The sequence below is a fragment of the Lemur catta genome, chromosome 7 (genome assembly GCF_020740605.2).
Source record: "Lemur catta isolate mLemCat1 chromosome 7, mLemCat1.pri, whole genome shotgun sequence".
NCBI lineage: Eukaryota > Metazoa > Chordata > Mammalia > Primates > Lemuridae > Lemur > Lemur catta.
The window spans coordinates 101913063-101926233 of record NC_059134.1 but is presented as its reverse complement, the minus strand read 5'-3'; the positions used below and the strand labels follow the sequence as shown (position 1 = coordinate 101926233).

Below are 13171 nucleotides of genomic sequence, written 5' to 3'. Positions count from 1 at the left end.
AATTGTCCCTTTAAAAATACACGGTAATCCATACAGGCTACTTCACACCTCCTCTCCCGCCTCCATCCTACTACATCATACTTAATTACTACTGAGTCTGGTCTGACATAACGGCATTTGAAGACAGATTTTCAGTATCAGACATTTTGCATTTTCTCCACTAAAATCTCAGGAGGGTTTCTACAGAAGAGGGAGATGCCCGTTCTAGGCCACAGAGGCAAAAGCTCACCCAGGGTATGATTAGGATGCAGCAGTGTCATGGCAACTGGACTCTGGTCTTGGGGCTCTCAAGGGATTGCTGTGTGTCCTTGGAGAGGGTCACAAAATCTCTGGACTCACGTTTAAAAAATGGAAATCATAACCAACGGGGTGGTTTACGCGCGCCCACACTCCACTCGGCTCCTCTTCGTCTTGGCGTTCCTTTGTCCAGAAGGGTCCAAAATGGTTTTTCAAAGAAAGCATGAGCTACTCTAAGAAAACAAACACCGTGCCCAAGGTCACAGAGCTGGCAAGCAGAGGAACTCAGTCTCCACTCCCCCACCGGTTCTTTTCCCGCCGGGGCCTGTGCTGGCGGAGGAAGGCTGGTCCGCGGAAAGGAAAGGCGACCCCGAGCAAAATCCTGGAAACCTGGTCGCACTCTCCATGCCAGAACGCCCGACCGGCTTCACCGCGCGGGCTACCCCCGGGGCTCGGCCGGCCCGCTCGCGGCGCCAGCGCCGGGGGCGTTTGGGGCTTCGCCCCGCCGGGCAAGCCCCGCCTCCGCGCTGGGGGGCGGCCGCGAGCCAGCGCGACCCTTCCCACCGCCCCGCGGGCCCCCAGGATGCTACCGCAGCCGCGTGCCCGGGGCGGGGCCGGGGCGGGGCCGCGCGCGATTGGCCGCGCGGGGGCGGGGGCGGGCCGGCGGCGGCCGGGCGGGCGGGCGCCGACAATGAGCCTCCATAAAAGGCAGCGGCGGGGGCTGGGGCCCCGGATTGAGCCCTCCCCGCTCGGGGTCCCGACGCTCTGAGGTAGCCGGGAGGCCCAGACGCGCCCGTCGCAGGCCCGGCCGGGGAGCGGCGGGCGGCGGGGCGGGCCGCGGGCCCGGCGCGGTCCCGGGTGGGAGGCGGCCGCCGGCTGCGCACCGAGGCCTGCGACCCGGCCTCCGGCGCGGTCACTGCTATCGCCTACGGTCGCACCATGGCACTGAAGGCTGAGGGCGCCGCGCTCGACTGCTTCGAGGTAACGCTCAAATGCGAGGAAGGGGAGGACGAAGAGGAGGCCATGGTGGTGGCCGTCATTCCGCGGCGGGAGCCGATGCTCAGAGGTGAGGAATGGGAGGGGACCCCACTTCCGCGTCACGGCCCAAGGCTGGGGCTGCCCCACCGCAGTCGGGGTCCGGGGCTCAGGCGCTCTCTCACTCCCTCTGGTCTGGGGTCCAGGCGCCACCAATGCGATATGGGTCTGGGGTGCGCTCATGCTCCTCCCCCACCGGGGTTTGGAATCTTAGGCCTCCTCAAATTGTCCCTCCCCCCTCCCCTCCCTTCCCCCTCCCCCTTCCCCTCCCCCTTCCCCTCCCCTCCCCCTCCCCCTTCCCCCCGCCCAGGGTCTGGAGACTTCGATCCACGCCCCGCGTGCTCGGGCTTTTCCGGTGCCCGAGCGCCCCCTCGCCCGGGCCCTGCACCCGAGGCGCCCGCGGGTGACTGCCGCCGCCGTCTTAGCGCCCCGGGAGGCGGGCGCGAGCGCAAGGCCCGGCTGTGCTCAGGCCGAGGGGCGGCCGGGCCTCTAGGCCCAAGAGTGGACGAGGCAGCTGGGTGTCGGGCGATTTGCAGCACGGAGGCGGGTGCCACTGCCGACCTCCAGGACAATTTTAAGGGCCCTCCAAGCATAAAGCTTCTCTGCACCCCACCCCCACCCAGGCCTTCCACTTGCATAAGCCACAGGTGTCAGATTGTACCGAGGGGGCATGAATGGGACTGCACGCAGCACTTAGTTTTGGAAAAGCCATGCTTGCTGGGGGGCCTCGGCCACCCTAGGAGATTAGCCTTGGGAGGGTATTTGAGGAACAATCTTTGAACGCTCGCTCGCTCTGTGCTCTCCCCTCCCCCTTCACCGGTTTCTTTAGTCCTCAGGAGCTTGCAAATCGTAGGAAACAAAGAGCCATCTTTGTGGAAGACTTACTATTCATGAAAATGCAATGTCTGTGCATTCTCCAATGCCTCTCTTCCGTAGGGAGGAAAGTACCCGAGAGGTTGAGAGAGGGGCATTCGTGGAACCTCAGCCAAACAGTGCTGTCTGCAGTGCCCTTCATCCTTCTGGAATCTGGAGGGGTATAAAATTAATGAGGGAAATAAAGGTTGCCTCCCTTCTCAGAGCGTTCAGTCCGACAGACAGGTTACTTTCCTACTTCTGCTAGGATTTCTTGAGTGCTCGCTGGGCACTGTCAGAGGCCCTCTCAGCTAATCCTCCCAGCAACCCTGCAAGGGCAGCCTTATCCCCACTGCTAGGGAGGAAATTGAAGTCCGCAGAAGTTATTTCATTCAGCTAATGTTTATTGGGCACCTACTGTATGCCAGGCACTGTTTCAGGTTAAAGATGGTAATATCGGTAAACAAAGCAGCCGAACCTGCCGCTGATGAACATCACTATACCAATGGCTGAAAAGAGTATTAAATAGGTAAATGTATAGTGTGTCAGGTGGCAGTAAGTGCCTCAGAGGTCACTTAAGCAGGACAAGGAGAAGAGGCGGCTGGGTACCTTCTTTGGTGTATTGAGTGGTTAGGAAAGGCTTCGCTAATACAGTGAATTTTGAGCGCACACCTGAAGGAAGGGAGGAAGCCAGCCTGATAATAGCTAGAGGAAGAGCACTTCAGGCAGAGGGAACAGCAAATGTGGAGGAAAGATTTGGGGTGTGAGAAAAAGATTGAATGCAAGACTTTCCGCCTGAGCAACTGAAGAATGGCCCTCCTGTTCACTGAGGTGGGGGAGACTGGGGTGCTCACTCATGGGAGATGGGGACTTAAGGTGAGAATATGGTAAGTTTGAGAGGCCATTACACATTTAAGCGGAGGGGTTAGCTAGGCAGTCAGATGCTCAAGTCTGGATTTCCTGGGAGAATCCAGCTAGAGGTATAGATATGGGAGTTGTCAGCAGGCAGGCAATGGGATGAGGCTTATCAGAGGAAGGAGGTAGACAGAGAAGTGGTCCAAGGACTGAGTCTTGGAATATTTCAGTGATTACAGGTTGGGATGGAGTCGGTCCTTCATCAGACATTACTAAACGCCAGGCAGTGTTCTCAGTGCTAGAGATACAGGTGTGGAACATCAAAAATCTGCTGTCAAGGCTGGGCACGGTGGCTCATGCCTGTAATCCTAGCATTTTGGGAGGCTGAGGTGGGAGGATCGATTGAGACCAGCCAGAGCAACCTAGTGAGACCCCGTCTCTTCAAAAAAATTTTTAACAATTAGTTGGACTTGGTGGTGAACACCTGTTGTCCCAGTTACTCAGGAGGCTGAGGTGGGAGGATGGCTTAAGCGCAGAAGTTCAAGGCTGCAGTGAGCTGTGATGACACCACTACATTCCAGCCTGGGTGACAGCAAGACCCTGTCTCTAAAAAAAAAAAAAAATCTGTGCTGCCATGGATCCTACAGTGTGGTGGGGAGACGGAGTGGACAAGTAAAAGACAAACAGTGTCAGGTGGTGGTGTGTACTGTGGAGGAAATGACAAAGAGAAGGGATTGGGGTGCACAACTCGGGGGAGATGTTTTTCAGCGGTGACCTGGAGGAAGTGAGGGTGTGAGAAAGCGAGCCAGAGAAGTGAGAGTGGAAGGTGGTGCCCTGGATGTGAGTGATGAAAATTGAGATGGAGGAGGTGATTGGCAGAGGATGACATTGATGAACTAACTCCTGGGTTTAGCATTGGTGACCTTGGGGAGAGCTGTTTTAGAGAAGTGGTGGGGAAGAAAGTGGATTGCAACTCAGAGGTTAGGGTTCCTGCCCACGGTCACATGCGGGATAGTTAGAACCTAGCTCGGACCTAGTTTCTGAGTCCAAGCCAAGGCTCATATCCATTTCAAACACCATCTTTTCCATACAGCCCGTGGGTATTCGGCCATGCCATGTTTGTATTTTGTCCTGTCCTCTCTGGAAGGTGGAAGAGAGGTACAGCCATGAGATATCGTAGTTGCCTGGCAGAAGCACTGAGCTGCCAGGCTGGTGTGGGTCTAAGGCTGCCTACTTTGCTGAGCTGAAAGGAGCTCCTGCCCTGTCAGAGATTACGGTTCGTGTGATGGGTGGGAGAGCAGAGCCACAAATGCTCTGGGAGCACTGCAGAAGGCCCTGGGGGCAGCAGGGTGGGGGAGCCTTTACTAGGATGGTAACATTTTCTGTCCTCACCCTCGAGAAAATGTATGCTGTGGCCTAGGAGTCAGATACTGATGGAATCAACTGTCAGGTGGGGTCTGGAAGGCTTTGCAGGGGTGATGTCATCCAGACTGATCAGGGTGGTCTGGACAGCTGTGCGGAGGCTGGGGACCTGCAGGAACAGAGCCTGTTGGAAAGATGCATGTAGTCCTACAGCCCAGGAGTAGATTGAGAGGTGTAGAGGCAAGCATAGTAGGACACCAGGCACATAGGCTGTGTTCAGTGTGGCTTGTGCCTCCTGGGTTCCAGGGGAAGGGAGAAGAACGTTGTGGATGGGAATGCTCCCCCTCCCCACCCCACACAATCTACCATGTTTGGGGACTCAAGTGCTAAGTATTATTGGCCGTAGGCACCTTTATTGATAACACCCTCCCCTCTGCCCATACAGTGACCCAACAGGAGAAGACCCCACCACCTAGACCCAGCTTGCTGGAGGCAGGCAGTGATGGCTGTGAGGAGCTCAGGCAGCAGGGGTCTTGGGAGCAGGAGTTCCTGGTGGGCAGCAGCCCGGGAGGCAGCGGGCGGGCGCTGTGCATGGTGTGCGGCGCTGAGATCCAGTCCCCGTCGGCTGACACAGCTCGCTCACACATCTTGGAGCAGCACCCTCACACCCTGGACCTGAGCCCTTCGGAGAAGAGCAACATCCTGGAGGCCTGGAGTGAGGGGGTGGCCCTTCTGCAGGATGTCAGAAATGAGCAGCGGTCCCCACCCAACTCAGGTAGATGGGCCTGGGGCAGGGGCTGGGGGAGGGGTTGGGCCTGGTGGGGGCTCTTGGAGCTCACTGGGCCTTTGCCCCCTTCAGAATCAGGCCGGGATGTTGAGCCAGACCCAGACTCCAACCCAGACGCTGCCAGAACACCAGCAGAGATCGTCGTTCTCCTTGACTCCGAAGATAACCCATCCCTCCCTAAAAGGAGCCGTCCCAGGGGACTTCGCCCCCTCGAGCTTCCTGGTCAGTGAACAGGGAAGCTAGCGAGGCTCATGGGGTGGGGTCTTGGGGACGGGGTGAGGCACAGGCCCTGTGTGCTGGGCAGGTGTCTTCAGGAGCCCTGAGGTTGCAGGGTTCAGGCATGGCCTCCTAGAAAAGGTATAAGGTCTTTTTGCAGCTGCCTCCACTGCAGAGCCAGGAAATAAGAAGCTCCGTGGTCAGAGGTGGAAGGAACCCCCTGAGGAAGAGCCAGTCAGGAAGAAAAGAGGCAGATCTATGACCAAAAACCCGGACCCTGACCCAGGTGAAGGGGAGGCCCCGGGAAGAGGCCGTGGGCTCTGGCCAGTGCTCTAAGGTGGGGATGGGGTGGGGCCCAGTGGAGCTTTGCAGCCCACTGCCCCCCATTCGCTCACTGTTCTGTCCTCCCTCCTAGAGCCCCCGTCACCTGACTCACCCGCAGAGACTTTCGCAGCACCAGCCGAGGTCCGACACTTCACTGACGGCAGCTTCCCTCCTGGCTTCGTCCTGCAGCTCTTCTCCCATACCCAGCTCAGGGCTCCAGACAGCAAGGACTCCCCTAAAGAGGGGGAGGCGGCAGAAGGAGCCCTGCCCCAGCCGGAAAGCCCCTCTCCAGGTGAGCTCTCCCGAGAGGGAGCCACATGGGGAACATCGCAGGCAGTATCCTGGGTCTGGCCTCCAAGAGGCTGCTCTGTAGCAGAGCGCAGGGCGGACGGGGTGATGCTCAGATCCCCTGGGCCTGGGAGATGGCCAGGGGCAGGGGTTTGAATGATGGAGGAGGCTGCCCAGAAAGCTGAGCTTTTCTGAGCATTCCATAGCAGTTTCCTGGAGTTGGTCGTTATGTAGGGTTAGGCCAGTGTTCCCCGAAAGCCTGACACATGTCCGCACAGGAAGCTGGTTCTAGCTGGAGCCTGAGAGGTACCCATCCCACCCTGGTAGAGCAGGAGCCCAAATGGGGCCGCTCAGTGATTCAGTTAGGTGTGGAGAGAACAGACGGGTGATGAACAGTGAACAGGCACCCCCAGTGGACACTTGCTCAGTAAACTGCCTAGTACTAGCAGTAAGTGCTGGTGTTTTTATGGTGTTATACTGATTTTAAGAAACTGAGAAACTTTGACATGCAATTTAATTGGCACTACAAAAATATCTTGTATAAAGGGCAGATGTCCATCTACTTTTCCAGGTAGAGAAACTGAGTCTCAGAGAGATGGTTTCTTCTTCCCCATGGTCCTTGTGTTGGTTTCTGTTTGCTGCCATAACAAATCACATAAACTTTGTGGCTTAAAACAGCACACGTTATTTTACAGTTGTGAAGGTCAGAGGTCAAAAATGGGTCTCACTAAGCTAAAATCAAGGTGTTGGCAGGGCTGTGTTCCTTCCTAGAAGCTCTAGGGCAAAATCTGTTTTCCTGCCTTGCCCAGCTTCTAGAGGCTGCCCGTGTTTCTCAGCTTGTGGCCTCTTCCCGTCTTCGATGGCGGCAACAGCCAGTGGACTCTTTCTCAGGACGCCACCTTTGCTTCCTTCTCATCTGCCTTCCTCCTCCCCATTTAACACCCTTGTTGTTACACTGGGCTCACGCAGATAATCCAGGATAATCTCTCTAGTTTTTCAGTCCACTGCTAAGCAACCTTAATTCCATCTGCAGCCTTCATTCCGCCTTGCCAAGTAACAAAACATACAGGTACCGGGGGTTAGGACGTGGACATCTTTGGAGGGGCCATCATTCTGCCTACCACAGTCACATAATCAAGCAGTGACAGGATTAGGCTGAGACTGGAATGTGTTCCAGCAGGGCAGAGGCCAAGCCTGGTCCTTTCTTTGCCTCTCCCTGCCAAGCATAGCTCGCGGTGTCTCGGGGGCTGCAGAAATGCTTCTCAAAGGAGTAAGTGGGTCAGGAGTGCCTGTCTTGTCTCAGCTTGTCTGAAATGTGTGTTTGGAGTTAGAGCCCAGAGAATGGTGGCCAACAAGGTGGCTGGAGGCTGCCCAGAGCAGGGCTCTCAAAAAGGAATCACGCTTTTTGCTTAAAAAAGCCAGCAGGCTTCTTGCTCCTGCAGTCCCGATGCACTCGCCAGTGGTAGCCACTCTTAGTAGTTTGGTTTGTGTCCTTCAGACAAAGCTGGGTGTATGTGTGTGTAATTGTTTTTATTTATTTGTTTATTTGCCATGACAGGCACCCCGTTTTCGAATCTTGAGGCAGGCCTCACCCTCTTCACATAGATCACAGTTTTAACTGTCTAAAGTTTCAGCTTGAGTCACATTCCAGTCTTGCCTCCCCGAGACTGGGTGTTCTGCTGGGACCTGAGCATTCCCCAAGTCTCCTTCTGTTTGGTGGATCCCTGCTCTAAGTGGCTGGCCTCTCCCACTGTCTAGTGGGTCTTCTGGTTTCACTCTAGGAAGGGAGCCTTCATTTCTAGTCCTGGGGTGCCCTGTGCCCAAACTCTACCTATCTTGAGTGGTGAGTAGATGAGAAGAGAATCTCTGAGATTTTAGGTTCCTTTGGGGTGAATGGGCAAAGCCTCAGAGGAATGGGGTTCAGCACGCTGACTGAATGACCTGAGAGAGATGGAGGAGATTGCAGGGCCTTCTCTGCCGGGGCAGGATTTGTGGAGGTTGGAGATGGCCAGAGGCCGCAGGAGGCACTAAGTAGTGCAGCAGCAAGTGTTCCTGGAGCCCAGCCCCGAGGCTGGGAGGTAACATGAGTAAGGCAGCCTTTGTTCCCTAAAACTCTGTGTAGGAGCACAGGTTGGAGGCAGTGACACTTTAAAGACTAGTAGGGCACCCGTGATGCTTCTGTGCAGAACAGAGGCTCTGGACCCGAGGTTTCAGACTGTTTCAAGAACCTACAGCTTGGACAGATGTCTTAGAAACCTGTGAGGCTTCAACCAGAATAATGTCTGTTTTCTGTATTATGTGTGGATTGAAGTCCTCTGAAGACTTTGTCAGAATAAATACCTGCCACTTTCAAAAAAGAAGTTTAAAAACCATGGATTTAGAAGTTGGAAAAGGTCACCGTGGTCAGGTTCGCTGAGCTGATGGATGTGAATGTGAGGCAGTCTGGGAAAACTTTCTAGAACTTTCCAAGGACCTTGTAGGATGAGGGTGGGGAGAGGGTCCAGGCCAGGAGCGAAGGTAGGCCTAGAGGACACACTCACAAATAACGGAAAAAAGAGTCTCTTTGCCTTGCTGGTGTTTAATTATAAAAGTAGGACCTAGAGATCTGGCTTAGGACGCCTTGGCCAGATCCAGTGTGTTTCCGGGCGGACCACAGAGGAAACCTGGTGAGAGAAAGTTCACGAGTCTGAGCTTCCTGAGGGTCTTTAGTTTTATTTGCTGTTGTGTCCTTAGCACCTAGAACAGTGCCTGGCACAAAGAAAGCCCTCAGTAAAAATTTATTGAAACGATGGGTGGATGATTGATAGCTGCCTTCACTTGTCATTCTGGTGGTGACATTTCCAGAGTCCCTCTCAGAGACGGGCTTTGGTGAGAAGCAAGGGGAATGGGCTCAGCCCCACCCTCTGCAGAAGCAGCAGCTCTGTGTGAAATGTGCCTGAGTGCAGATGCACAAATGGGAGGAAGGGGGAAAGTGACGCCGGGAAGCACAGGAATTTGGGCAGGGACAGTTCAGGAGTGGGGGCACAGAAGAGTTTAGCTTGCCCCAGGACTGCTAAATCCTCCAGCCTTGCTGTTCCATGGCCCTAGAGCTCTGATCTCTACCACCTCTCAGGCCTCACTCTCCTGACCTCCCCACCCTCCCGTTCCTCTGTCCTCCTTGCTGCCAGGAAGAATTGGCTTGAGAAGTCCATACCTCTTGAGCCCTTATTATGTACTTAACTCTTCTAATACATTATCTCACTAAATCCCCACAACCACCACATAAGGTATTATGATCCCCATTTTGCAGAAGAGAAAACTGAGCCTTGGGAAGGTTAGACACCTCGCTCAGGGCCCTCAACCTAGTCAGCGGCAGCCTATTCTATTTCCACTACACCCACGCAGACGCCTCACCTACAAGCAGCATCCATCTGCTCCCTCCCTCCGGCACCCAGGCCACATTCTCTGCTTTGTGTCCTTCAGTCCCTGTAGCTGAAGTGGCCCAGGCAAAGGCTGCCCCTCTACCCATCACTGGAGCCCACCCCTCCCCTGTCACTCCAGCTCTTCTGCATTTCCCCATCCACCAACACAGGGCTGTGTTTCCCCCTTCTTAGCCCCTCCTCCCTCTCTAGCCACTGTCCCATTTGTCCCCAAACCTTTTCAGCAAACCTGGAAAGCGTTTTCTACACCAGCTGCCCACAGCCTGTCTCTGGAATCTGCTTCAATCAAACTTTCATCCTCAACACACGAAAAATGCTTCTTTGGCAAGGTTGCCATTGACAACCATAAACTTAAATCCAGCGGTCGGTTCTTGGTCCTTCTCTTTCTTGATCTGGTAGTAACAATGGACCCATTACTCACTCCTTCCTGGAGACAACTTTCTTCCCTTGGCTTTTTGGGCGGCTGCTCACCTGGTTTTCCTCCTACCCCACTGTCTTTTCCTTCTGAGTTTCTCTCACTTGTTCATTCTCAGCTCCCAGAGTTGGAAGCTTATAGTGCTGTGTGTCTTCCCTTTCTAGAATGTGAGCCCCTTCAGGAAGTTAGGATGTTTGTCTGTTTCATGCACTGTAATATCCCCAGTGGCCAGAACAGTGTCTGGCACAGAATAGGCACTGCTTATGTGTTTGGTGAATGAATAAATGATTAAATATCACCAGCCATGGGTCAATGTCAGTACTCACTCCCTGGGAGCTGTCATCCAGGTTCATAGCTTTCAGTACCATTTATGTGCTTGTAACTCCCAGCTCAACCTTTCCACCCTGGTTCTAGCCTCTCTTCCAGTTGCCCAGGTGACATCTCTCCTTGGTTATCTAAAAGATCTCTCAAACGTGGCATATCCAAATTGAACCCCCATCTCCTTCCCACACCCCACCCACAGCCACTCTTCTCCTCCCCCATTTTCCCTTTCCCAGTAAACTGGCAACCCCATCCGTCAGTGTACTGTGTCTCCAACCCCACGTCAGTCTGCAGCAGATCCTCCAAAATGAGTTCAGAGCTCATCTCCTGTCACCACCTCCGCTGCTGCTTCACTAGTCCGAGCCATCTCACCTGCTTCCTATATCAACCTTCTAACTGGTCTCTGGGCTTCTGAGCTTTGCCCGCTGTGCTCTGCTCTCATGCAGCAACCACAGTGTCCCTGCTGAAAGCACAAGTCAGATCCGCTCACTCCTCTGCCCAGAACCCTCCAGTGCTGCTCCTGTTGCATTCCAGATAAAAGCCAGAGTCCTCATGGTGACCAGGGAGCTGCCCCACGAGGCTCCTGTCCTCTCCCACCGCCCTGCACTCACTCTGCCCAGGCACTGGCTGTTCCTACAGCAGCCAGCATGTCCTCTAGGGCATTGCCTTTGCTCTTCCCTCTGCCCGGAATGCTGTTCCCCCAGTCCTCCACAGAAGTGACTCCTCACCTCCCCTGCATCTCCGCTCACCTGCCGGCTCCGTGCTACCCTGTCCCCTCTCCCTGGTATATTTTTCAACTTTGTATCTGTCTGTATATAACATACTGCATCTTTATTTTATCCTGTTTATTGGCTCTCACCATTAGAAGGTAAATTCCAGAATACCAGCTTGGTCAGCTCCATCCACCACAGTCCTCCTAGCAACCGCAACAGTGTTGCACACATCACATCATAGTTGCTCAATAAATTATTGTTGAATTAATGAACTAATGAGTGGGATTCAGGCTTTCCTCAAGGAGCTTGTAGTTTATCAGGGAGGTGAGCCCCCTTATGGGTACACAAAACAGAATTTGCTAAATGCTACAACCTGGTGGCAGCCTTTAAGTCATTTTCAAAACCAGCAAACTACAGTATACAGCAAAATCGTACCTGTTTTCTCTGCCACCTTTTAAATAATTGTATCTCTAAAAGCAGTATAGAACAAAAACAAGCAAACCCTTCTCAATACAGATGGCACAGCACCATTTTCTGGTTTTGCTTTTCAATGTAGTGTAACTTTTGCATGTGCCCCTTCGCAGGGGACATGGGATGTTTTTATGGCTGCACTGGCCATGGCAGTCCATGTCTCAAGGCCCAGTTTTGCCCGTTGTGAGTAGTTTCTCCATCCAGCTAAGGTGGACGTGGGGTCCTTTGTGATGTAGGTGTTGACTGTGGAGATAAGAGCCTGGTTGAACTTGCAGAGCAGGGCCAGAGGCTGTCCAGGCCTCTTCTCCGCCCGACAGAGTCCCTCCTGAGTGTCTGTCTTGGGCCTGAGAAGGCTGTGGCCTTGTGTTCGGGTTGGTAGTAGTCTTTGCATCCACCAAGAGTGGAGCCTCCTGTGGTCCTGGCTTCCCCTCAGATCAGGCACTAGACTGTGGACGTCAAGAGGGCGCTTGAAATGGGGGTACAGCTTACAGAGCTTTCAGGGAGCATCCTCATGGCAGGGTATCTGGGAGGCCCTGACTCTGCTTTCTGCTCCCATTCCTGCCCAGCTCCCGCTCCAGGGCTCCGTGGGACACTGGATCTCCAGGTTATCCGCGTGCGGATGGAGGAGCCCCCAGCAGTCAGCCTCCTGCAAGACTGGTCCAAGCACCCCCAGGGCACCAAGGGTGTGGGAGCAGATGACGCCCCAGACTGGCCCACAGTTCTATCGGAATCCAACACCACTGTAGGGGGGGAGCCAAAGGCAGAGAGTGGGGTGTAAATTCTTGCTTTCCTGGGGAGGAGAGAGGAAGTGGGGGAAGACACAGCATGGCCCTTTGGCTTATAACTCACAGCTGCCTGGCCTGGCCACCTGGCGGAGAGGGTAAGACCAGGTGCCAGGGCAGGGTGGGGGTGGGGCAGCATCCACTGGTACCTCGGGGCACTGGAACCATCTACCCTGGCCAGGCCTGAGGGCAGCTGAGGCTGGCAGGGGCGGCTTAGGCTGCCCGCAGTGGGGCATTGGGCCTGTGGAGAACACCTACCCCATCCTTTCCTGACCCAGCCCTCTCTGCCCACGCAGCCTCCTCCCACCCTCTCAGCCCCCCACCATTCTCCCCTGGCACAGTGCCTTACATGAGAGGTGGTCGTAACGGGGTTTGAACTGAGTCCCACTACCTCGGGGGACACCTCCCCTCCCTCACTTGTTCAGGCCCCTGAACCTGGAGGCCTCCATTACCTCTTCCCGCCCCATCCCTGCAGAGGGCTCTCCGGGGCTCCGTTCAGTCCTGCGCTCGTGTTCACCTGTTTTCCTGTTGTATATATCACCTTTGTTGACAATAAATTATTTTTTTTTATTAAGAGAATTCCGTCTGGGCCGTCATTGAGGGGTGGGGTTTGTTATGGGGAATCCGGCTTCCCAAAAAGCAAGCTTGAGGGCAGGATGACTAGAAGGCAGCCCCAGGGGAGCCAGAACAGCAGCTGTCCCAGAGGGTGGGGTAGCTCCAGGACAGGACATTGGACAGGGCTGACTTGTCGTGTCAGTCACTGAGAGGCACTTCATCTTCCCCTCACCCCTGCTCTGCAAATGGGGTCAGAAACACCTTTTCTTTAACATATTGTCCCTTCTGACTTGCCTGGTAGGCCTCTGTCTAAGAGAGGCCACTGTGGGGGCCCAGGGCGCTCGCCTCCAAGGGGCTGAGAATTACCACGGCCTTTCAACGGTGTGTCCAGCCTGCAGGGGAGGTGGGCATGTGGGTCCTAAACTCAGCCCTGCCTTCTCCTGCCTTTCAGGCCTGTACCCTCAGCTGCCCGGCTTCATCCCTCCCTCTCCTGGGCTTAAGTGAACCCGAGCCCCATTCTCCGGCCATGAGGTGGCCCG

The 13171-nt window shown here is 54.9% G+C and overlaps 1 protein-coding gene across 1 annotated transcript; it reads left to right on the top strand.

Annotated features, from left to right (window-relative positions):
- The first annotated feature begins 932 nt into the window (after positions 1 to 932).
- On the top strand, positions 933 to 12656 carry SPINDOC (spindlin interactor and repressor of chromatin binding). The gene is made up of 6 exons (XM_045558196.1): positions 933 to 1303; positions 4787 to 5116; positions 5201 to 5350; positions 5505 to 5630; positions 5760 to 5960; positions 11862 to 12656. Exons 1-6 carry the CDS (start codon positions 1177 to 1179, stop codon positions 12071 to 12073), a joined length of 1146 nt encoding a protein of 381 aa, XP_045414152.1. The 5' UTR covers positions 933 to 1176; the 3' UTR covers positions 12074 to 12656.
- The last annotated feature ends 515 nt before the right edge of the window (positions 12657 to 13171 follow it).

Excerpts from the sequence above, each read along its gene's own strand:
- SPINDOC (XM_045558196.1), top strand. The coding sequence starts at position 1,177 with ATGGCACTGAAGGCTGAGGGCGCCGCGCTCGACTGCTTCGAGGTAACG. Across the intron at positions 5,117-5,200 it reads GCGGTCCCCACCCAACTCAG|AATCAGGCCGGGATGTTGAG; the intron begins GTAGATGGGCCT and ends TGCCCCCTTCAG. Across the intron at positions 5,631-5,759 it reads AAACCCGGACCCTGACCCAG|AGCCCCCGTCACCTGACTCA; the intron begins GTGAAGGGGAGG and ends CCTCCCTCCTAG.